Source organism: Anomalospiza imberbis, chromosome 4 (genome assembly GCF_031753505.1).
Source record: "Anomalospiza imberbis isolate Cuckoo-Finch-1a 21T00152 chromosome 4, ASM3175350v1, whole genome shotgun sequence".
NCBI classification, from domain to species: Eukaryota; Metazoa; Chordata; class Aves; order Passeriformes; family Viduidae; genus Anomalospiza; species Anomalospiza imberbis.
Genome location: NC_089684.1, coordinates 55,359,074 through 55,381,911, shown reverse-complemented (window position 1 = coordinate 55,381,911; position 22,838 = coordinate 55,359,074). Strand labels below are relative to the sequence as shown.

The window sequence follows — 22,838 nt, the reverse complement described above, 5'->3', positions numbered from 1 at the left end:
TAATTTCTCTTCTGCACAAGTCTGCTTTATTAGGCCATAAGTGATAAAATGCTATTACAGGAGACTGGAGCAAGATTGATGAATTTGCTCTGATTGAAGAAAACAGTTTTGTGGAAATTTAAGTATCTTTCTTTGAATAAACCAAGGAGGCAGGATATTCTTACCTAGTTTTTCTTTATTCCTATCACCATTGTCTGGTCTCTGTTCAGCAAAAATGACCAAATGACCTTCAGAATCAGCTGAAAATTTTTGACTCTGTAAGTCATGGCAAAATGACAAGGTTATGTCAAGTTTATTTCAGGCAGTTGGATAAGCCCATTTGTTCTCACAAGTGCTGAGCAGCAGGTTGGCGTGTTGGAGAAGGGGAAGATGTGGCTCTGACCTTCTGTGTGCTCTTGAGGCCACGGTGGAAGTTTACCCAGCCGTCCTTCTCCTGCAACAGTGATGCTCTAGCATTCTTTCTTTCTCTTGTATCACTTCATGGCATTTTTTACCTTTAATGCAGAGGATTTCAGGGACCATGTATGTACCCCATGCTCCAAGTAATTTGGCCACAGACTTTCTTTGGTATCTGTACAAGCTTGGCAAAGCTCAGAATACAGAGCTAGGTGCTCTAGGGCTAGGACAGACTCCTAGGACTTCTTCATCATGACACACTCAGATACTTAAAGCAAATGAGACAGTAGTGTTTGAAGAGAATAAAAGAAGGAAGTGAAGAAAGGTATGGCTTCCCCAGCTCTGACCTGCGCCAGCTGGATGTGGGTCAGGCTCAGGCTGTACAATCTGGTGAGCATAAAGGCTGAACAAAAGGTACTCATGACATGTTTTAGTCAAGGACTGAGTTTGCAGGTCTTTTAAAAAAACTTACAAATCAATTATGGCTCATTATTAAAAATTCAGAGGACAGTAAGACAAGCAGTATACTTCACAGCAACTAAGAGACAGATTGTTCTGCTTTGTGGCATCAAATGCAAAAAATTCCTGGATGTATGGCTACTGACCTATTCCCTAGAAGAGGGAGGCTATAGAACAGCCTGAGTGTATTTCTTTTCTTCCTTGACCTGGCCTCTGTGTCCTGATCAAGGAAAAATTTTTGATAAACAACATGCTTTCCAAGCCCACATCTCCTGACTGTCTAGCTGTCATAAGAAGACAGGAACAGCCAAGCACTTATGGACCTCAGAGAACTCACAGTGGGAAAAAAAAGTTTTATTTCTGCAACTGCAGAAAAAGATCCCTCTGTATTAAACAGTGAAAAAGAAACAAACAAAAAAGGTTGTGATGTTCCAATAACTTTTTTTTTCCTTTCTAAGTCATTAGTGTTCTGTTTGACCTTGGTTTGCTAAAAATTGTGTTCTTGCTTCCCTTTTTCTCTCAGTAGTAGTAACACCTTTCTAACTCATTTATCTGGTACTTATCCAATGAGAAAGTCATCAGAAGGCTGGGAAGATCTGCGGTCTATTCCTTTCACTACTTCAGGATTTGTGTTTGAACTCAGTAATAATATGGAATGCAATAACAATTTGAAAAGCACAGCTCTTCCCAGGAGAACAACTGAAACACTGTGCTCCAAAATCAGTTATTCATTTGCCCAGTGTTAGGAACATTCCAGGTATTGAAGCATGCTTGGCTATACTTGGGAATTGTTATAACAGTTCTGGGCACAGTTTTGACCTGGGACAGATGTCACCCTTCCAAACAAGTTTTGGATGTGTTCTAGGGGATAGCATGGACCAGGCACCATTGCCAAGGAGTGACATGACTGCAGCCACTCTGATTAGGAAGGCAAGTGTTTACTAGTTAGGACAGGACAGCAAAAGGAGCAGCCATTGTATTTCATTACCCATTGTTTTTTTTTCGTCTGTTTTCCCCCAAACATTTTCTTTTTTTATGGAGCAATGAGGACAACTTGTACTCTTTCTATCTTCATTTTAAAATTTAAATAAAAAAGTGAAACATTGTCTCCAAATAGTTGGAGATAATTTTTCCTTTGTAATATACTGTTTTCATGGCAATACCAATAAATCTTTCTTCCTACATTACTTGACATTGATAAAACCCCAGCTGGGTGTCTATATTTAATGTCAAGCACTGTGCTCCAAAAAAGATGGGAAACAAGTGAATAGAGATAAAAGAAAGGCAACAAGAAGTATTTCCTAGACCTCTGATCAATGAAGAAAGATTGAAAGAATTTGATTTGTAGAATAGGGAGAGAGAGACTGAAGTCTTTCAACTAGCATCTGTTGCAAAGACAAGAAATAACAATCCAATCCCCATTTCTGTGATGAATAAATCTGAAAGCAAAGGGTTTAAACTTTGAGAGGGAAAATTGGGTTCCTGGTAAAACTTTGTAACAAAAGGGGGGTCTGGAATGGATTGGTTTGAACTTCTGTGGGCTTTCTAGATCAACAGTTTTATAAAGTCTTTCAAGCCAACTGCTACCAGAAAAGACCTGTGATAGCCAGGCTAGTCTTGGGCTTAAGGGATGCAGTAGGAGATTTTGAGCTTCTTTCTTGTTCTATGACTTTGGTTTTTTCTTCTGTAAGATTTGAATATTAATGAAGTAAAGTCAATATATTCCAATCTATTGTAAAACATCTTTGAGAAATTTTTCTTTCCCCCACATCTGTTTGGCTTCAAAATCCTCTAACCTGTCTGAGCACACCCTCTTTACAGATCTGCAAATATGACACAAGATTTCAGGGTATATATCTATATAGTTATTTATATTAGAAAAATAAATATTTTGATTGGTTTTCTGTTTATTGCTATATTATTCACCTCAGGATATACATTTACCTTATGTTGAGGAAACTTGAAAAATCCCTTGATAATAAGATCATGACCCTTCTTTGGACATTGCCTCTCAATTTTGACTTAGTTACCAAGAGCTCCCTTGCAGACAGGTTTGTTTACTCCAGATGGCACAGGGTTCCTGCCCATAGCAAAAGAAAATTGTGAACCCAAAAGATTGCACAAATAAAGTTGCTGGAGCTTGTACACTGTAATTTTCACTTGCACTGCCATACACTCCAAAAATGAGAAGATTTTAATGTGGATAAAAGTACTGGTCCAAGTAGAGTGGTTAAATATTTGTAAGGTAACATTATTTACCCAATTTTAGCATTGTAGCAAATTTTTGGAAAATCTAGGTCAGAATCCTACTAAGGCAACCTCCAAACACCACGAGCATTGGAAATTATGCAATGGACAAATGGGCACTTGCAAATGTGGTGTTTGGACAAAGCAATGCTCTGCTCAAATTGTACAGCCTAAAAGATGAGATTCCTCCTCAATGCTGCATTAATGCTTTCCCTTTTCATAACAAAAAACCCCAAACAAACAAAAACACCATAATATTTGTACCACTTTAATTACTAGCAAATCACATTCTACCCTGTGGAACCTCATCACCCTGAATGACTTAATTATTTGTTTGAAGTCTGCCATCCTTCCTGATTTCACAAAACCCAGTGTATGAGGAATTAAGTGATCAGAGTCCCTACTTATGGAAAGCCAATTTGACTGGAAAAAAAAAAAAGAGAAGGGAAAGGAGCTGGTTCCAGTAAAATTGATCTATGAATTTTTGGCAAAATTGGAAATTGATTTTTTAATAGTTTTGCAAACACAGTACCCCAGATCTTGGGATTCCATATAATATAGGGGAGAGTTTAGCACTCCTATGCTAGGTCTTTAGTGAGGCTTCTTCCAGAGCCAGAGAAGTCTCCAAAAGAAACCCTATTCCTAGGATTGACTGCTCCTTCCAACAAACCTCCTTCAACAGGCAAGAAAATGGAACAGATGCTTTGTCTTTCCACAGTTCTTCCCTAAACTGCACAAACTGAGTGCAGTTTCTTAATGATGTGCTTATAGTAATATTCTGCAATAGCTAGGCAAGATGCCAGTTGGCACATTACAACAAATATGTCCTTTTTAATCCCTTCACAATCTCCCTTGTTGGCCAGAGCCCTAATGAGTCTGGATTGCTGTGTTGCAGGAATAAATGCTCAGCTGCATGAATGCTCGGGCTCCACTGCTCCTTATATACCTGGTGACTTAAAAAATTGGTAAACTCAATGTTGTACTGAAAAGGAGAGGTGGATGTTTTCTTGCCAAATTACAAGTGGATTATATCTCTTTATCAGTGGGGGTTTTTTTGCCCCTGGACTGTGAAAACCTGGAAAAATACATTGTTCATAAAAAGATTTCATCTAATCACAAATCTTATTAAGAATGATATCCTGAATGACAGGAGGTTACCATGATCTGAAAGAGCATAGCTTTGCTCCCAGCACACTTTCCATTTAAAATATCATATGAGACATAGAGAGAGTCACAGCATAAGCCATAGGGAATATACTTGTAAAAACCCACCAACGACCAGAAAAACCTGATTCTGGGAATAAAATATACAGCACCTGCAAATGGGGATAGGCTTTTAAAGTCCATTCAAGTATGTACAGTCCCCAAAGCACCAACTTGCTTTTTGTAGCTTCTGCAGAACTAGGATGTACCAGTGCAGAACAGCTGTTGGTAAGCAGCCATGCTGAGTGTACTGCAGAGCATGGCCCTGTCAGTCATGAAAAAGCTAAAGTTACGAACAAAGACACTGCAAATAAAACAATGCTTTCTAGTCTGTTTCCAATTCCAAAGACTTCTTGCAAGATATTTAGTACTAAATAAATTAGGTTGCATTTTCTTCACAGAAGTAACCAGCTTGAAAGAAGTGAAAATATACTTGGAAGATGATTGAAGGAATGGGAACATCACGGGAGAAATCTGTAGTTAGGATCACGCGTTTCATCAAAATGTCTAGGGAAGGCTTATTAGCCTCAATAAAGAGGAGTTTTGAGAAGATCCATGAGAAAATCTTCATCAAATACTCAATTTCATAGAGTGTGTGTCCCTGGGGAGGAAAGCAGCAGAAGTGCCACAGTTACCAGCACGTTTACCCAGGGTCTGGTTCTAGGTACTGTGGTATGGGCTTCTGCAGGAGAGGAAACACATCTTGCTCTGCAGTTTGCTTGCCAAGTGCCAATACAAGCTTTACAACAGGCCAATCTTTAAAACCTGTGACATCTGGAGGTGGCAAAAAACAGCCAAAAACTAACAGCTTCTGCTGCCAGTTTCCACGCATGTGTACTGTCCAGTCCCTGGGTTATCTTCTAAGCACCATGGCCTGTGGTGACTGTACCACACTTTCTTGCAGGGTTCATCCATGGCTGGCTTTGTATAAAGATATGAAAAACAGGGGCTGTGGTGTGGGTTTGGTACTTTTATGGAAGTGGATGGAACTTGATGTTATCCCAGCACTGCTTGCTTCCCCAGGAGGGGTCTCAGTCCCTGGTGAGAGGTAGCAAAAATTTGAACATGGAGTCTGACAGCAAATTGTTCAAGTCTACCTGTGTTTGTCCTAGATCCAGGGACCTGACAGTGCTTACACACTCCTTCTGTGGGTACCAGGCTGCCTGCCAGCATGCTAAGAGGTGCCTCTTAGCATGATGAATTGCAGAATGTATTGCAGAATATGGCTGTTGTGGAAGGAGTTTGCCTTGGGCATGTCCAGGTGATGCAGAAAAATAAGTACTGGTATTTCTAGAGTGTATTGGGTCTTATACAGAGGCTGTTGGCTTGGAAAGAAGGGTTCTGAAAGGCAAACTAAGCAATGATTTTCCTGATAGTAGGACTATCTGAGTTGTTGCACCTTTTTGAGTTCAGCCTGGTACAAGATTAGATTGCTGAGTTTCTACTGCCTCTACCAGATGCTTGTAGGGATACTTGAGTGAAACCACTGCAGGCAGAATGGCTCATCTGAAGGATTAGTAGGGTTAGCATATGAGGACTTGATCTTCAAGAGGGAATTACAAAGTCTGATAGGCACTGTCCTTGAATGTACACTTAGAATTGAAATAAACTGGAAAGAAAAGCACTCGTTTATTTCTTCCCCCTGGGGTCAGATTTTCCACCCTTATTCTATTTAAAGGCACCGTCAAATTTTCTATTTCTAAAATCAGACTAGTAGTTTCAACAAAACAAAGTGATTCCATAATGAAGAAAAAATGCTTTCCTGCCCATCCCTAACACTCTTTTTGCTTTGAATTAATCTTATTATTCACTTTTTTACATAACAGTTGTCAAACGTTGATTTGTACCATCAGGTTTGTCATGTAAACACCCAGTTATGGAAGATGGGGCTTTTATAAAACATGGTGAGATCACTGACCAAGTCACCAGCATTGGCAGTGCTGTCGATGAACGGTCAACAAATTCTGTTCTGGAGAGAGAGGAATTACTTACACTGGGGGAAGGAACTTACTCTGAGGTAACAGCAGCTACTTCCAAGATTATGGGGAAGATACTTTCTATTCTTGACACCAAAGGTTGGTTTTGAAGGTCTCATGTGCTGCACATTCTGAAGACACCCATGACTTTGGAATTACTGTCTGGAAGTTTTATTAATCCCACTGGCTCAACTATATGGGCTATGTCTCAAAAAACTCTCTGAAATATTAATAGACTTTCTGAGCCTCTGGCTCAGAATTCATCTCTCAACCCAGAAATACGATTAAAAACAAATCACTAATTTCATCAAACAAATTGTTTGTAGTATAGAAAAATTCTACTAGTAGAGACTTACACACTGTCAAAGCATGCCGACACAACAAAGTGTGCATTGCTATGGAAACAAAGGTTATGCTGGGAAAAACAACTTGCAAGTGACTGTGAAAAGTAAGTTTATAAGTGTGACACCTTTCAGCTTGATCTTGAAAGACATATTGCAACACAAGCATCTTGGATTAGAAGATTGTTTTTATTTAGTTTTCCACAGAGACATGTTTCTTTCACCTCTCTTCTCACAAATCTGACATCAGAAACTATCAAGATATATATATATATATATATATATATATATATACATATATATATATATATATATGAGCTGTACAGGCAGAGAAATCTGTCAGTACAGCATCACTCTTCTTCTATCAAACATTCTAAGAAAAACAAATACGGTCCCTTCCATGCCCATCTAGTACAAGAAAAACAGCTAAGTCAAGAGAGAATATATATATGAGTCTAGTTATTCATAAAAGAGTAAAAATAAAAAAATTCTAGTTTCTGATGTTTAAACAAAACATACTTTATACATTTGGCTAAGCTGAAATATTGTACCTTGCCAAATGAAAAACTGCTCCCTCATGGTAGGTTCCCTAGCAGCTCAGTAGGTATGCAAGGCATGCAATTCATTTCCTGCCAAGGCAGAGAAAAATGGGTAGGTCTGAGATTATATTGCTAGTGTGCTTGAAAAATACCTTAGTTGTTAATGTTATAGACTGCACATACATATTTTGACTTTTGGTCTCCTTGAAACTTTCCCAGGTATAACTTTTGGGTTAACTGTCTTTTAGCTCTCAGTGATGGAGTGTTCAATGGGAGGTGAAATAGGAATTTCCAGAGCATTGCAGTCATCAGTGAGGAACACCAGGTCCTGGAGAAACAAACAACAAACAAACAAACAAACAAACAAAAAAAAAAAAAAAAAAGGTAAGATTTATAAGGAGGAAGGCAGAAGATAGCACAGTGAGAAGCTTGGTCCTGATCCAGTTTTGGTGGTTAGTGGAGACAAGCAGGGCTAAAAGCAGGGACTCTGTCCCTGTTGATGCATCTTGACCTACCCTTCTGCAGTAGGAGATCAAGATGGTGTACAGGCTCCGGGCTTTTTCCTTCAGATCATTTACTTCAGCCACTCTGTCACATCCAGGGTAGGCCACAAAGTCACGGAGTTTTGCCAGCACACAGTAATTCTGCAAAGCATGCAAAAGAGGTCTGTGTAACCCTGCACAAATACAGATTTATGTTCCTCGTCCACCACTTCCAAAATTCTTACTGCTATGTGGGAACCTTGAATTCCTACCTCTATGTACATGTAATCTATGTAACCTTTAGTCAGGCAAATTAATCATCAGTATTTTATAACAAAGATGCTTGGTCCAAATAACTGCTTGGAAAATTGCATATGTACAGTCTTAGTCTGCCAGCTAATTTCTCACATGCTTTAGGAGGCAGCAGTGCCAATACAATCAAATCTGCTCCTGTAGTATGTGGAGTGTTCTACAGAGTAGGTGCACTATCTCACTTTTTAGAGAGCACCTGATTTAGCAGATGAAGAGATTATTGAGATCTCACAGACTTGATTCCTCTATTCCTGTACAACAGGATAAACTGTGACCAGTCCTGTTTTTTTTGAAGTAATTTTTACCTCAAACTTTGTGTTATCAAAATAAAAAACAGACAACATGAATTTCACATTCTCCTTGTGAAGAAGGTAAATAAATATACCAGCTTTTGCTTTAAAGCCAGGGAAACTGAGGCACCGGAATCACATGTCTTGGTCTTTGTCATGATGTGAGACACTGGCAGCTCTGGAATTGGTATCTAGAATGTCCTGAATTACAAGACTTGGTGTAGTTGCTTATGGAAAAGTGTGTCAGAAATTTGTTTTGTCTGATATTTTCTATTTTTTATCTACTCTGTTCAACACTGGAAAAAGAAGCAAAACATATCAAATACCCCACTACAGAACAGTAGGACACTAACTGTGTGTGCAGGTTATTTTTTCTTAGCTGGGAGACAGCTATAGCTTTTTTTTCTCAGTATCACACTTCCATATCCTCAGGCACATTTTTCCTTTCTGTATTCAACAAGTAGCTCTTTAAAAGAGAAAAAGCCAGCAAGGTATTCCTGTACTGCTTTTTATTAAAACTAAATGCCAAAAACCAATCAGGATATAAAATGAAGTAGATTTATTAAGTGAAGAAAGTTAATTCTACATTTCTTCTTTTACACTATTATTCAACATTTTGTTGCACTTATTTAGCTTCTGAAAAGGCTCTGTCACAGTAAATTAATTGTGTACATATGGTACTAACTTAAAAACATTGATTTCCTAATTTTAATTTTTTAAATCAAGTAAAATCTCAGAAAGTCTTTTGGGATTTTAATAAGATTCAAACTGGCTTTATTTTTTTTTGTCACTCATCTATCTAGTTAATTAAACTTTTAAAAATCCTTTAAAATCACTCCTCTGGGGTATAATATTGAGAGTTATTCTCACTTTTCATTAACTGCTTTTACTGCACAACAGTAAGAAAGAAGTGTGCAAACTTACGTGTATGTCCAAGTACAGCCTGGGCAGCATCTCCACGCACGAGTCCTGCGGGAAGGAGGAAAGACTCGTTGCAATTTTGTTTTGAGAGAAATCTCTGTCAAAAGCGGCAACCTGCGGTGTCTGTGCAGGAGCAGTTTTTAGGTGGACTCACCACAGTCTTGGAGGTCTGCAGCTCCTTAAAGGACTCTGTGATTTCCTTGCTCAGAGACAACACCCTCGAGTAGCAAGTTGGAGGGGCTGCGCTGGCTAGCAGGGCAGCAGAGAGCACAGCAATCAGGAGCAGCAGCATCTTCATTGCGGAGAGTTTGCCCAAAAGAGGAGGAAGGGAGGGAAAAAATCACTCCTACTGGTTAGGTAGGTACTGCTGAGCATCAACGAGTGAGCTGGACAAATCAGGTCTCAATTAAATAGTCTCCTGCATGAACAGGAAGAAAAGTCTGGGGGTGGTCCGAGCAGCAGCTTGCTGCCGTCTTAAATTTCCTGCCAACCTATGAGGCAGAACTGCAAGCGCTTTCCTGCCCAGAGCAGGGAAAGAGGGAATGAGGGTAGTGAAAACAAACACCACTAGCTCTTTTCATTCCAGAAAGAAAACAACATAGTGAGCATCCCAAACAACAGAAATACGTGTAAGAAAAAGCACAGGGCTCTCAAAGTGTCATAGGCCCTCATCCTGCATGTGCTCTGGCACATGCGTCTCTCCTCTGAGCTGTGGGGCTACAAAGGCTGCAGATAGAGAGAAATCCTTCCAAAGAGCAAACTTTCCCAGCACAGGAAGGACATGGACCTGTTGCAGGGAGTCCAGAGGAGGCCATCAAGTTGATTAAAGGGATGGAGCAGCTCTCCTATGAGGAAAGGCTAACAGAATTGGGATTGTTCTGCCTGGAGAAGAGAAAATGTCAGGGTGACCTAATTACAGCCTTCCAGAATTTGAAGGAAGCCTACAAGAAAGATAGAAAGGAACTTTTTACAAGGGCAGGTAGTGACATGACAAGGGGGAATGGCTTCAAACTGAAAAAGAGTAGGTTTAGGCTAGATATTAGGAAGAAATTTTTTCCTGTGAGGTTGGTGAGGCACTGGAACAGGTTGCCTCTAGAATTTGTGGATGCCCCATCTGGAAGTGTTGAAGGCTTGGTTGGATTGCATTCTGAGCAAGCAACCTGGTCTACTGGAAGGTGTCCCCATCCATGACAGTGTGGTTGGAACGAGATGATTTTTAAAGTTGTTTCCAAAACGAGCCATTCCATGATTCTATTATTCACAATTTGTCAATCAAAACAGTAGTGCTTGTGATGGCTGCTGGGGAAGATCCATGTATTTACATACTCATAGTCTCAGGCAAAGTGAATACATCTCTGTATGGCTGTGATAAAAGTATAAAAGTTATTTTGCTTTCTGGGTTGAATTTATGAGGCTTTGTTCTTTTATTAGATGCCAGACGGAGCTGAGAATTCCAGATGCTGGGATACAGGCCTGAAGCTGAACATATGCTGTTTTATATGTTAGTTGTCCTGTAAAATGGAGGTACCCTTAAATGAAGAACTGATTATTTTGAAAGTTATGCCACCCCCAAATTTTTAATAAGGTATTAACTAAAACAAAAAAGTATCTGATGAATACTGCAGTCCCCTGGCATTGTAGTACACCAGGAAGATTCATCTGAAGATGGGAAAACTAGTTTTGGAGAAAAAGACATACTCTGTATGTTGCAGAGAACTCTGAGTTAAATGCACCAAAAGACCTGGGGGAAACAGGAGAACAGGGCTGCGTACTGCTGTCTCGTTATGCACTTCTTTGCCTTCATAAAGAAAAGTTGGTTTAGTAACAGCTTGTGCTTCTGAATGTTAAAGTGGTACATCCTTGGAGAGGAATGAAAAGTTGGGAGTCCTGGTTGTGGGAATTTTAGGACTGCTGGATCCTGTTTTTGGGAAGAGTTTCCCGGACAAGTCAGTGAAGAGGCCACAGGGAGACAGGAAGCCTTTTGAGAGGGCCCCAAGCAGCCAGATCATAGATCTAAACACAGCTACATCCAAGGAAAGGATTCCACTGACTGTGAGTCTTGCTGGTAAAGAAACAGACTCTTAATCATCATTTCATTGCTATAAAGAATAGCTGAGTGACATATTATCCTTCTATCACATGCATTTTTGGCAAGCTGCTAAAATGTAGCTGTTCTGCCAGAACAGCAGTTTTCTGAACAGCATAAATGGTCTCCCAGTACTACAAGTCAGCAACCCAGCTGCTGCTAAGAATGACTTAGGAAAGAAAAGCCTGGATCCAGGCTTCACCAAAACATTTAATCAAATTTTAAAAACAAATTTAAAAAAAAACAAAAAAAAAAAAAACCCAAATCCAACCAACCAACCAACCAAAAAAAAAAAAAAAAAAAAAACCCAAAAAAACCCAAAAAACCCCCACAAACCTCCCCTCCTCCCCCCCAAAACCCACCCAAACCAAAAACACCAACAAAACAAAACAAACAAGCAAACAAACAGGAACCCAAACCAACCAACCAACCAAAACCAACAAAAAACACCACAACAAAACCCCACCCCAAATAGCTATTTTGTGAAGGGGAAAAGTTGCTGAGATAATTTGCTGTGAGGTTTTTGCTCAGCTATCCTCAGAAAGAGTAGAGGCTTTTTTTTTTCCCTGAAAAAACATGAAGTACTGGAGTTTAATTTCTTCACCCATATCTTTTCCCTGGGCCAGATTTACTTGCAGAGTTAACTCTGACCCAAATGAGTATTTTCCAATATCCAGTATCTCATCAACACTACTGTCTATCTCAGCATTTAGAATCTGCAATTCAGTTAAACAAAGACAAATACTTTCTTCTCAGTTATTTCTATTTGTAGCTAATCAGCAAGATTATCCTTGATCTCTGAGTACATTCAATTTATGGTCCAGGTATGAGTAAATAATTTGGTTTTTCTCTAAGAAGCTCAGTGGTGAGCTTGCAGGTGACACCAGGCACTGGTAGTCCTTTCAGTCTGAGGCCCCTGGCTCAGCTCTGAACCAGATGAACAGCAATCAAAGCCCTTGAAACTCCAGAATCTTTTCAGTGAGTGTTTTTATCCAGTCACTTATGCAAAGCCACTTATTAATTCTGGTGCATTCCCTGCCTTGGGCAGAGAAGGTCTGTAACAGGGAAACACAAGCTGTTCTTCACAAAGGCTAATAGCCTCTTAGAGGCAATATTCAAAATGGACATGGAAATAGAATTTAGAGCTACAGGAGGGGAAGAAGGAAAGGATCACAATGTATTATAGTCAAAATTTGCCTAAGGATTGCCTCTATGGAGAAGAAGCTATTTACAGCCCTTCCAGTCTGTGGGACAATGCTCAGGCTGGCATTAGGAGGGAGCACAGCAGGAGTCAGTCAGTGTCTCCCTATTTGTTATAACCATCACTCTGTGGATATCTCCAGCACATACACATCTTTATCATGCTCTTCCTTTCACTGAGCATGGGGCTTCAAGGGCTCGGGACCACTCTCACAGTTTTGCCTTAACTCTTGAGGCTGTTGATGTCACTATCTCTCTGAGTGCTCTTCACAGTGCATTTATTTACTCTTATATGAGAAATATTCCATAGCAAAAGCAGACATATGGACAGAGAAGAAACTTAGAAGCCTGCAATAATATAACTGTCATTTTTATTAAAAATGATATATTTTTATTAAAAGAAAAATTTGACTATGTTGTCTTTTTTGCTTCCAATTTACTGAAAACGCAAACAATAATATTTTTCTAAAAGTCTAGGGACTCAATATGCAGCCAGAAATTCCTCCCATGTTTGAACAATCTACTGGGGTGTCCACCAACTTTTGATAAAAGCCCTTGCAAGATGCTGATTTCTTAATACCAAAATCCACCTGCTTAATGAAAATGTTGATTTTAAAATAGTTGGGGGCTGTCATGAGACACCTCATTAAATGAATTTCTGATTATATTGAAAAATAGGAAAGGTAAAACATAAAAACAATAAAACAGAGAAAGCCTGTGTATTTAAGCAGCACCTCAAAGCCCAAAGTGACTCAGCTGTTTGCTGTGGTGAAGGTACCACTTCTTGCTTCAGAGCAACTGCTCTGCAAGCTTCCAGCTCAGGATAAGACTCTTTGGAAATCCTGGCCTCTTGGTTAAGGTCTCATCTGTTTGTCATGTTTTTCCTTGCTGTGCAGCAGTACACTTGGCTGAATCTTTCTGTAAACATCAGCTGAAATTCGGTGCAGAGGTTGTGCAGCCTCAGCCTGGGTCTGGGGGTACTGGTGCACAATGCTGGCAGTTTCCTGGCACAGAGGGAAGCCTGTTGTGGCAGCACTGTGTGCCTGCATTTGAAGCTGGGGTTAATCTCATGTGTTTTGTTTCATTTTCTCTTGATAGCAGTAAGATTCTGCTGGTGATCTGAGTTGTTTGGCCAAGCTATGAGCAATGGACAAGGCAGGCAGGATCTCAGAGCTGTCTCTGGGCTGGTGCTGCAATGCTGTTTCCCCATGATAACTAAGCAAAAGTCCTTTTTGTTTACTCAGTGGTACAGGCTTCATTTTTCTTTTCTGTTGTTGTTATTTTAAAAAATTTACATATATATTGAGGAAACTAATGCTATTTCTCATTAGCCTGTTCTTACATAAAATAGTTATAGAAGCAGGTAAAGCCATCTGGGTCAGAAAAAGAAATGAGACATTCTGAAATCTGTTGGTCTTGCTAGCACGAAACTGGCACTGGATACTTTCCCTGAAGAAAAACATATGGAAATGGGGAGTCCTGTGGTCCGGGACCGAGAAAGGACAGCCCAGCAGAGCTGGGGAACAGGAATCATTTCCCTGTGCTGCCTCAGACCAGTTACCAAACCATTTGCACTGTCTGTGCTGACCAGCCCTCTCTGCAGGCAGTGTCCAGCCTGCCTTTGGAGCAGAGCAGGGGCTCAGGCAGCAGCAGTGTCCTGCACCCAGAGGGCACAGGGTGCTCTGGATGATGGCAGAGCCCAGGACAGTGCAGAGATGTCCACACGAGTGTCTGTCACTGCAGTGCAGGCATAGCCTGGCTTGTCTCTGTCTTGGCTGCTGTCTCCATAATGGGGATAATGGAATTTCCCACAGACACTGTGGGAACTCGGCCATCAGCACCAGGGAGACGGGAGATTATGCGGTTTAGCCTTGTCAGGGATACTCTTTTCAGTGACTGCAAGGCGTATTGATTCAAGTAACGCAGGATTTAGAGGCTTAAGCCTTCACTGCCTCGCTAAGAAAAAGTCAATTTTAGCTTGGAGTAACTTGCAGACCTCTTCAGTGAAATAACAGTGGTGCTTTCAGCCTGGCTCCCTCCCTGGCCATGGGCACAGGCAGAGCTGCCTTGTCCCAGTAACACACAAGTGCCTTGTCTGGACCCTGCCTGGGCTTTGAGACCACTCCTGTGTGTGAGTTCTCCCAAGGTAATACCATTCTTTATTAACACTGCAGTCAGGGTTACAATAGCAGAGTTTCAAGGAGGGAGCCTTGCTCATGTTTACAGCAGCAGTATTTCAAGTTATTCACGCTTTCCTGCTGCGCCTTGCCTTCCATCCTCCTCTCTCTCTCTCTCTCTCTCTCTCTCACATGCAAATGTGGCAGATAGCTGCAGGTCTCATCATTGCTGGTCAGCTTCCCACAGTCCCTGATTACCCTCATGATGAAAAATTATGTCAGCCACCAAGGAGTGTACTGGAGGTGATATAAATAAATGTATTCATCTACCAAATTTGTCCCTGATACAAGCCCCCTGGGGAATTCAAATGTTGAAAAATGCAGGGTCTAAGCTCTCTGCTATCCCTCCAAGGAGCTCTTGTCTACACTGAGGTTTATATGCAAGGAGATGAGGGACTGTATTTTTTAAGACTGGTATTCCAGCACCTTTCAGAACAATTATGTCACTGAAAGAAAAAATTGATGAGACTGAAAGTGCAGCTCTGTATAACAATCCAAACCAAGCCAAATGAGAATCCAAAGAGACTTTGCTGAACTACTGCCTACACAAGAGCTTTTAAGTAGCTGCTTAGCATGCTAGCAGGCACAGTTTTCTACTTATTCTTGCCTAGAAAACTGCAAATGTCATAGCTTTTGTTGGGTGTATTTCTGGATACAAACAACAGTACTTCCAGCAATTGCAAGGTAACATAAATTCTCATCTCAGCTGGCTGAGAAGGTAAGGTACAAGTCCACACAATACATCATGTCTTCCTGGCTCTGCTTTCTTCCTGTACACAGCTTTTTGAGTTTTATTAATTTAGCATAGTGGAAGAACTCCTGCCATCTCTGAAATCAGTAACAAAAGTCACAGACTCCTGCAGATCCACATTCTCACTTTAGATTAAAACTTGTGTTCAGTTCACTGGCCTTAGTAGCACAAAAGCCCTGAAGCCAAAGTAAGAGTAAATCAGTCACATTATTTCTTGTTTCTGACAGAGTATTACCTTTGGAGTCCTGTGGGTTCGTGACACAACACAGATTCAGAGCTTTGTCAGTTCCTTGAAACCAAATGATGTGACAAATACCTTGCACAGCTAAAATACTCTTCTAAGGAATACAACTGTATAAAATAGAGGGGGATAGCTGAGGAGCTACTCTACTTGCTAATATCCAGAAGTGATGAAAATGAGAGTAGGTTCATTTTATTTAAAAAAAAATCCATAAACTTAGTAATTGAATTTTTGTTCTATCAGCTTGCCTTGAAACAAAGAAAAAATAAATACCAGAAAATGTCAGAAACTGGTGTTAACAACAGACTGTGTTTCAGATGAAATTGCCACCTAAACCCGAACAACTTTTCTGTTTTAAATTCTTTTGATATAAATAAAACAGAAAAAGGATCTCCTTCTGCTTCTGAATCACATATTACAAGTGTTCCCAGATGACTAAGTGTCCCTACAAGTGTGGTTTTGGTTTGGCTTTGTTTAAGTCGGATGACTAAGGAAAGAGTGAGTTGAAGATACACGGAGTGTAGCTGCATACATACATGGTATGGTTGATAGCTCCCCATGAGAATAAGACTGTAGCTTGTGGTGGTCTTGCCTACACCCAGAGATGGCCCTGTAATTCTCACAGGTAGTTTTGAGAACATTTGCAAGGAAGAGGTGCTGGACAGGCCCCTCGTGCCTGCAGGGCTGTTCTGAGGCAGCTTCCCAGAGAGCGGCCAGCATTGGGTTAACCTAGCACTGGGATAAGCAGTGGCATGGGGAGCCCAGGGCAGCAGGTGCCAGGCTAGGGATGTGTGCTCATGGTCACCACCTGGGTGGTGGCAGAGCCAAGGCTGGCTTGAGGGCCTTCCTCAGCAGAAGAGTGCCTGCTTACTCTCACAGTTTTATAAAGTTTGGGTTTATAGTTATTCCCAAAAGAAACAAGAAACAGTGACACAAAAGTGAGACAACATTACAGCTGGGTAATGTAGTGAGGAAAGCACTGAGGGATGGCACAAAGAAAAATATTTTGGGTGAAGAGTCACTCTAGTTGGAGTGTTATATCTTTCATGTGTAGAACCAGCCAAGGTCTTAAACATCTATACTTTTAATTTTGGACCATTAAGCTAATTTCCATTGGAAGGCTAATCAAATTAACATTTATTTCCCTTCTTTCTATTTGGCCGCAGCTTTTCTTGTTTTGTTTTGTTTGTTTGTTTGTATGAAGTTTTGGAAGGGTTGTGGCTGGGGAAGAGAGAACTTGGCTTGATTTAAGATGTAAATGCAATTCTATCAATCTTCCCCTCTGCTAATGGTCTGCCTGGGCATTTTAAGGGCATATAGTGAAAAGGAAACTGTGACTGCTAAAGAAAAGCTACCCCCTGCTGTTCCTGTTCATATTTATTTCACAATCAGCCCATTGAAATGGTGTGATTCACACTCTGATGCTGTCGTTGTCTAGCTGGCAAAGTCACTGGAGAATTTAAAGAAGTTTCCCAAGCTGAAAATTAGGCAAACTGCATTTGGGCAAAAAGCAATCTTATCAGCAATGAGAGTTACTTATATCACTGCAGTGATCTCTCTTGTTGAGAGCTGAGGCTACCCTTGCAAATGAGAAGATCTCTTGAAATAAGCAGCTGTCTTCAAAAATCCTGTCAAAAAAGAACTGTTCCTTTTGAAATGTAAAGTGTCCTTCTGATATACATATATATAGAATATACAAGAGTGAAGTCAGCTAAAGTCTGCAGGGACAATTTAAATGTTCTTTGTTTCTCAAATAAATAGCCCAAAAAGGGTAAAAGCATGTGTGAGTGCACAAGAGGGAAAGAGGATTCCCAATTCCCCAGTAATCTTGAGGAAATACTAAAGGAAAACCATGACTGTTTATCTTAAATTATGCAGACTTAATGTACTCATCACCTTGTAACCAAGCAGCTTGTGTGAAATAATGACTTCCTGGTAACACAAAGACACCCAGCTGAAGTTTTAAAGTTACTATATTAATCACAATCTATTTTTGTGGCAAGTATTACCACATACCCTTCCACTGACTTAATGTAAAGACTTAGGAGTCTGTATCAGCATAAATGATCAGAAATAAAAAGCAGATAGCTAGAGACTGGATTAATGGAAAGAATCAAAACCAATAACACTGTGTGTTTGTCTACGAGATATCACATAAATTTTCTACTGTAGTGCAAGAACTCATTATATGTTGACTGTGGAGGATGCAAAAAAAAGGTGCTAAGTTAATTACTACATACTTGCTCATTAATCATGGGATAAATATTAGCCATTAGTTAGAATTGCCATGAAATAGGTGAATTTAATCTTAGGATGTGTCAGAGGAGTTACAGCCGGCAGGGACAAGGAGATATTGGTGCCAGTATAAATGCAGGGATCTGCTCATCTAGCATATTGGCCACTTTTGGCCACCCCCATCTGTGGAGGGTGAATTCAGACTGCATGGGGTGCAGAAAGAAACAATGAGAATACTCAGGGTATGGGGAAGTTGGGACAACATGCCCATATTTCCCTCCTACCTCTCTTTCCTTGTCACCCTAGTTCTTTTCCACAAGCTGGGTCCTTGCCCTGCTCTCCTGCCAAAGCCAGCTCTCAGCTGTGCTGCTCAGGACACTCCGGACCCTTCACAGCCTGCCTTGCTCACAATCCATTTTGCCATGGCTGCTGCTGGGAAATTCTGTAGCAGGGGACAGAAAGGGAGGTGTTCCTGTAGCCCACTATGCACATACATCCCAGTCTCTCAAGATCAGGCACACTGAGACTGTAGAGCCCAGGCAAAGCAGGAACTCTGCTTCTGTGCCCAACCCTCTGTGCTGGGCTCTGCCTTGCTGGCTGACCAGCAGCGATCACTTTGTCTGCAGAGGCACTGGACAATGGTCCATGTCTTTCTTGGAAAGAGCTCACAGCTGCCTGAAATAGAGACTGGAGGCCTTGGAGTCCAGCCCAGAGAAGGACGTGACAATGCACTGGCCAGAGAAGGACAGTTGTCCCACCTGGTCTGAATGGAGCTTTTAAACTGCTGTGCCAGCAGCACTGTGCAGCTACACAGTGCTCTCAGAAAGGCTGGTTTTGCTCCTGGGGAACATGAAAAGCACATGTACAGGCAGTAAAGCAGCTGCTACACACAGAACATCAACCTGTTTTATTCATTAAATATATGCTAACAAAAAAAGATTGGCATCAACTTTGTTCACATCAAAAAGATACAGTTCCAATTTTTCCTACTGCATAATTTAGGTACATGAGCTTCTGTAATAATGTGTCGGGCAGAGAATGATGGCATTGTCCACACCATTGTCTCTCTGACACCGAAGAGAAATGAAGCAAATGGAGTCAAAGAACCAAAACACATTCAGGAAAGTATCAAAGTGATCAAAGCAGACTCTTTGATTCTGCTTTACACATACTTTTCAAAGTGTTACATTTCCAAACACACTCTGTCCATTCTTGATGCCAATAAACCAGTTCTGTTTAGCTTTATGCTTTGATAGGAGTAGGAACAAAAAAAAATTCTTTAGTGAGTCGCATTTTCTAAGCCTTTCTGTCAAATTTTGAATTTGCTAGGGAAAGGCTAAATGTATTTGTTGTTCTTTGAGGAGGCTGAACCTTCATTGAGGGAGACCTGATGTCAGGCCTGAGCAGCTCTATAGACAAATCAGCATTTGCAAGCACGAGGAAAAGCTTTGAGCAGATTTTTTGTTCATCTGTATTTAATACACCTCCTTGTTAGCAGACCAAGCCTCAGGGAATAAAAAAACCAACTTACAAGGCATGTAAGAGCATTTTGGAAAAGGTGTCTGACCATAGTCCTTTTATAGCTGGAAAATATTGATTATTTTTATGTATCTATCTCCCATTATTTTCCCAAAGACAAAGACAAGGTTTCAAGGCACCTGATCGAAATGCACTGAAGGAAGATATTATTTTTTTAATATTATCATTTGACCATTAATGATGTCAAGCATGACATTTTCTCATACCCTGGCAGGATGTACTCCATTTTTGGCTTTGTAAAATCAAATTTTCTCTCTGTGCTGCAGTGACTGTGAAGCCCAAGCTGCCCCCAGGGAGGTATTTTGTTTAGCTGTGGGGACACATTCCTCCAGGAAATATTGAAGCCAAACCACACACACACACACACACACACACACACACACACACACAGGCCCTCTAGTAGAAGAATTCAAGGCTTGAAGAGAAAACAAACCAGTACTGGGTCTGGAATCTGAACTTCAGCACATGTTGAATTGTGTCTTCACATTCTTTATTTTTACCAGTTGGGCTGTGGACCAATATAGGCATTTTCTGAACACAGGGAGCACTGTCCAAGGACAGCCCTATATCCTCTGGCTATGTCAGAGTGGGAAAAAACACCAACATGGAAAAAATGTTTGCATATCTAGCACTTACTTGTTTCTGCCATGTATGAGACAGACATGGAGAGTGGCAATAGTTGTCATGACTCAGAGTTTGCTGCACAGTATGTGGTTCTGGAGGAGAATCATTCAAGTCATGAGGTAAGAGAAGATATATAGGTAATGATTACTCCTTCATGCATTCTTTTCTTTTCACTCACTCAAGGTAGAGCTATGAGAAAAATCAAGTTCTGTTTTATTCTTGGGTGGTGCCAGATGCTGGCATCCACTCCGGCAGTTGGTTTCAGGAACAGGACAACTGATACAGTGACTTGATTAAACTATCAGAGTCTGACCCTCACTTAGGACTTGGCTTCAGCCCTGAAACAGAGCTGCTATTAGGCCAGAGCCTCTCAGAAATTGCATTATATTCTAGTGCTTTATTTTTTTGTTTATTTAACACATTCCTCTATCTCTCTGTTTATTGAACTTTTATTTATCAAGATTTTTATTTATCTAACTTTATTATTTTGTAGGTTTTGATCACAAGAACTAAAGATACCAGGGATTAGTGGGCTGCTTGCACATGGTTCAGATGACCAAACACGAGGACAAACCATGAGATATACTTCTCTTGCCAGACCCAATGACAGGGGCCCCTCCTCTGCTGTCCAAGCAAAGACCTGGAGGAACACAGCCCCTCATGGCAGTGAGTTCAAGGACTCTCTTTCTTGGGGCTCCCTCCATTACCAGCTTCCCCAAGTGGAGCAGGGGACGAGCCAGAAGGTGTCTTTGGTGAGCAAAGGCCAAGGGGTGCCAGTGTTTGATGCTGCAATGATACAGAAAAAATACTCCACTCATGGTGAAAACATCACAAACTCAGGAATGGATGTTGCAGCTTGTTTTACTAAAAATCACTGCTAGGTAGGGATAAAGTTTTTATAAGTGTTTTGGGCAGTGTTGAACACACCATCATTTATTAGCAAATGAGTTTATTAGAATTCTATTAGTAATTACAAAGCAGATAATAGAAAACTAGGATATTACTAAAGTAAATGAGGGTATTTCTTTCCCCTTCAGATTATTTTGGTGCTTAAGCTAACATTAAACAGTAGATGTGACAACTATATTCTTAGAAGAAATACAAAATTATTTTGGGTTAGTCTGATGATGTTGAGAGATTCTTGCTACAGAATTGGTGTATAAATTACTTGAATTCCCAGTGCAATCCCTGAAAGACCTTCAGCTGTGTTAGAGACCAGCATCAGATGCTGACCTTTTTTACAAAGAGAACACTGATTAAAAGGTGATGGTGTTCTTCTTGAGGTAAAACTCAAGGTTCACAGCCTGCTGGTGAATTCAGTAAGGGCACATTTTGACTTGAAATTGTGGGCATGTGTGTGTACAAAAGACACCCAGAAAAAGTTGTGGACAAATACTTGTGTATAACTACCTACTCAAGCAAGGTATGCTTAGGTGGACTCTGTGCTGGAGTTTTTAATGCATAATGCAGAATCTTCTTTAATAAATCATGTGGCCATTGGTTGCTCTGAAGTATAGATACCTTAGGGACTATAAGACTATAATGATTTCTAGTTTTTTTTTTTTTTTTTTTTTTTTTTTTTTTTTTTTTTTTTTTTTTTCATGCATGCTGTTTTAATTCCTTTTGTCTTTTGGCTCACAACCTCCAGTGAGGGCATGAAATCTACTGTTAGTGTAACTAGAGGATATCTGAAGCACAGAATAAGAAGACACTACATGTCATTATCTACTACACTGCTGAGGGTTGAAGACTAATTTCCAGATGACATATGTTAGCACTGCTGTATGGATTACAGCTTAGGGGGCAAAGCCATAGATCAAGACTCCCACTGAGCTAGAAGCTGTGTAAACATGTGGTGAAAAGATGATCTCTGGGTCAAAGAACTTTGCTGTAACCTCTGCACACTTCTCTGTTTAACCTACTGCCGTTTTTCTCCACAGGTTGTTTCCTTACAGTCCATTAATAACGATGTATTTTCTTGTCTGGCAATTGCATGCCTGCTTAGCATTTGTTTCATGAAATCAATACATGAAAAATGTCTTTGTTAATATGGTGGATTTCTCACTGTTGTGTCTACTGGCATCAATGAATCATTCCTTCTTGAGATAGCACACTGAGAAGGCACTACAATTTCTCTCCCTTCCAAGAGCTTATACATACATCTGAAAAAGTCTGTAACTGATTTGGGGTTTTGTGTACATGGGATTTTCAGACTGGCCAGCTCTTCCTCCAACAGTTCTCACTAGAAGAAGAAATGTTGCTTTTGGAGTTTATTTCATCTGGCAATATTTAGGATGAATAGCACATTGACTGTGTCAATCTTTGTAAACAGTTTATTCTACTTGGGTTTAAACCCCAAAAGCAAACTCTTCCTTTGTACTAACACATCACAGAGCAGAGAGCTTTCACAGCACCAAGAACGTGACTATCCTGCTCCAGCTCATGTATTCAGCTTCAGAAGGCCTCAGCTTAATTCCTGTCACTCTAATGTCCATAATTCTCTAATGGAGGCTCATTTGACACTGGACAGATGAGTCCAGTGCCAGCCACTGGACTGTGTGCCACATGCTTGAGAGCTGTTTTCTTCTCTGTGGTGGTTTCAATCTTGGTGACACTGAGGACTGAAAATGAAATATTGTGAGCTGGTGTCTGTCTGGGAGTGAGGATGAAAACCCTGAGGGCATGGAGAAGTGGGAGAGCACAGAATGAGCTGTGGACAAGCAGTCATGGTGGTAAACGACCAGCAAATTCTGCAGTGAATAAAGCAAGAGAACAAACACAAGTTATGTGTTCAAGCAAGCATGAGCTGTGTATTCAAT

General features: G+C 40.5%; 1 protein-coding gene across 2 annotated transcripts; it reads right to left on the bottom strand.

The window, feature by feature from the left end:
* Nucleotides 1-6,664: 6,664 nt before the first annotated feature.
* Nucleotides 6,665-9,620, bottom strand: CYTL1 (cytokine like 1). 2 transcript variants are annotated; one of them, XM_068189240.1, is made up of 4 exons: nt 9,324-9,620; nt 9,170-9,214; nt 7,677-7,805; nt 6,665-7,489 (listed from the first exon to the last, which is right to left on the bottom strand). In XM_068189240.1, the coding sequence occupies exons 1-4, from the start codon at nt 9,462-9,464 to the stop codon at nt 7,406-7,408; spliced, it is 399 nt and encodes a 132-aa protein (XP_068045341.1). In that variant the 5' UTR covers nt 9,465-9,620; the 3' UTR covers nt 6,665-7,405. The 2 variants fall into 2 exon arrangements, with proteins under 2 accessions (XP_068045341.1, XP_068045342.1); XM_068189241.1 differs by having other exon boundaries at nt 6,668-7,489; nt 9,321-9,498.
* Between the last annotated feature and the right edge of the window lie 13,218 nt (nt 9,621-22,838).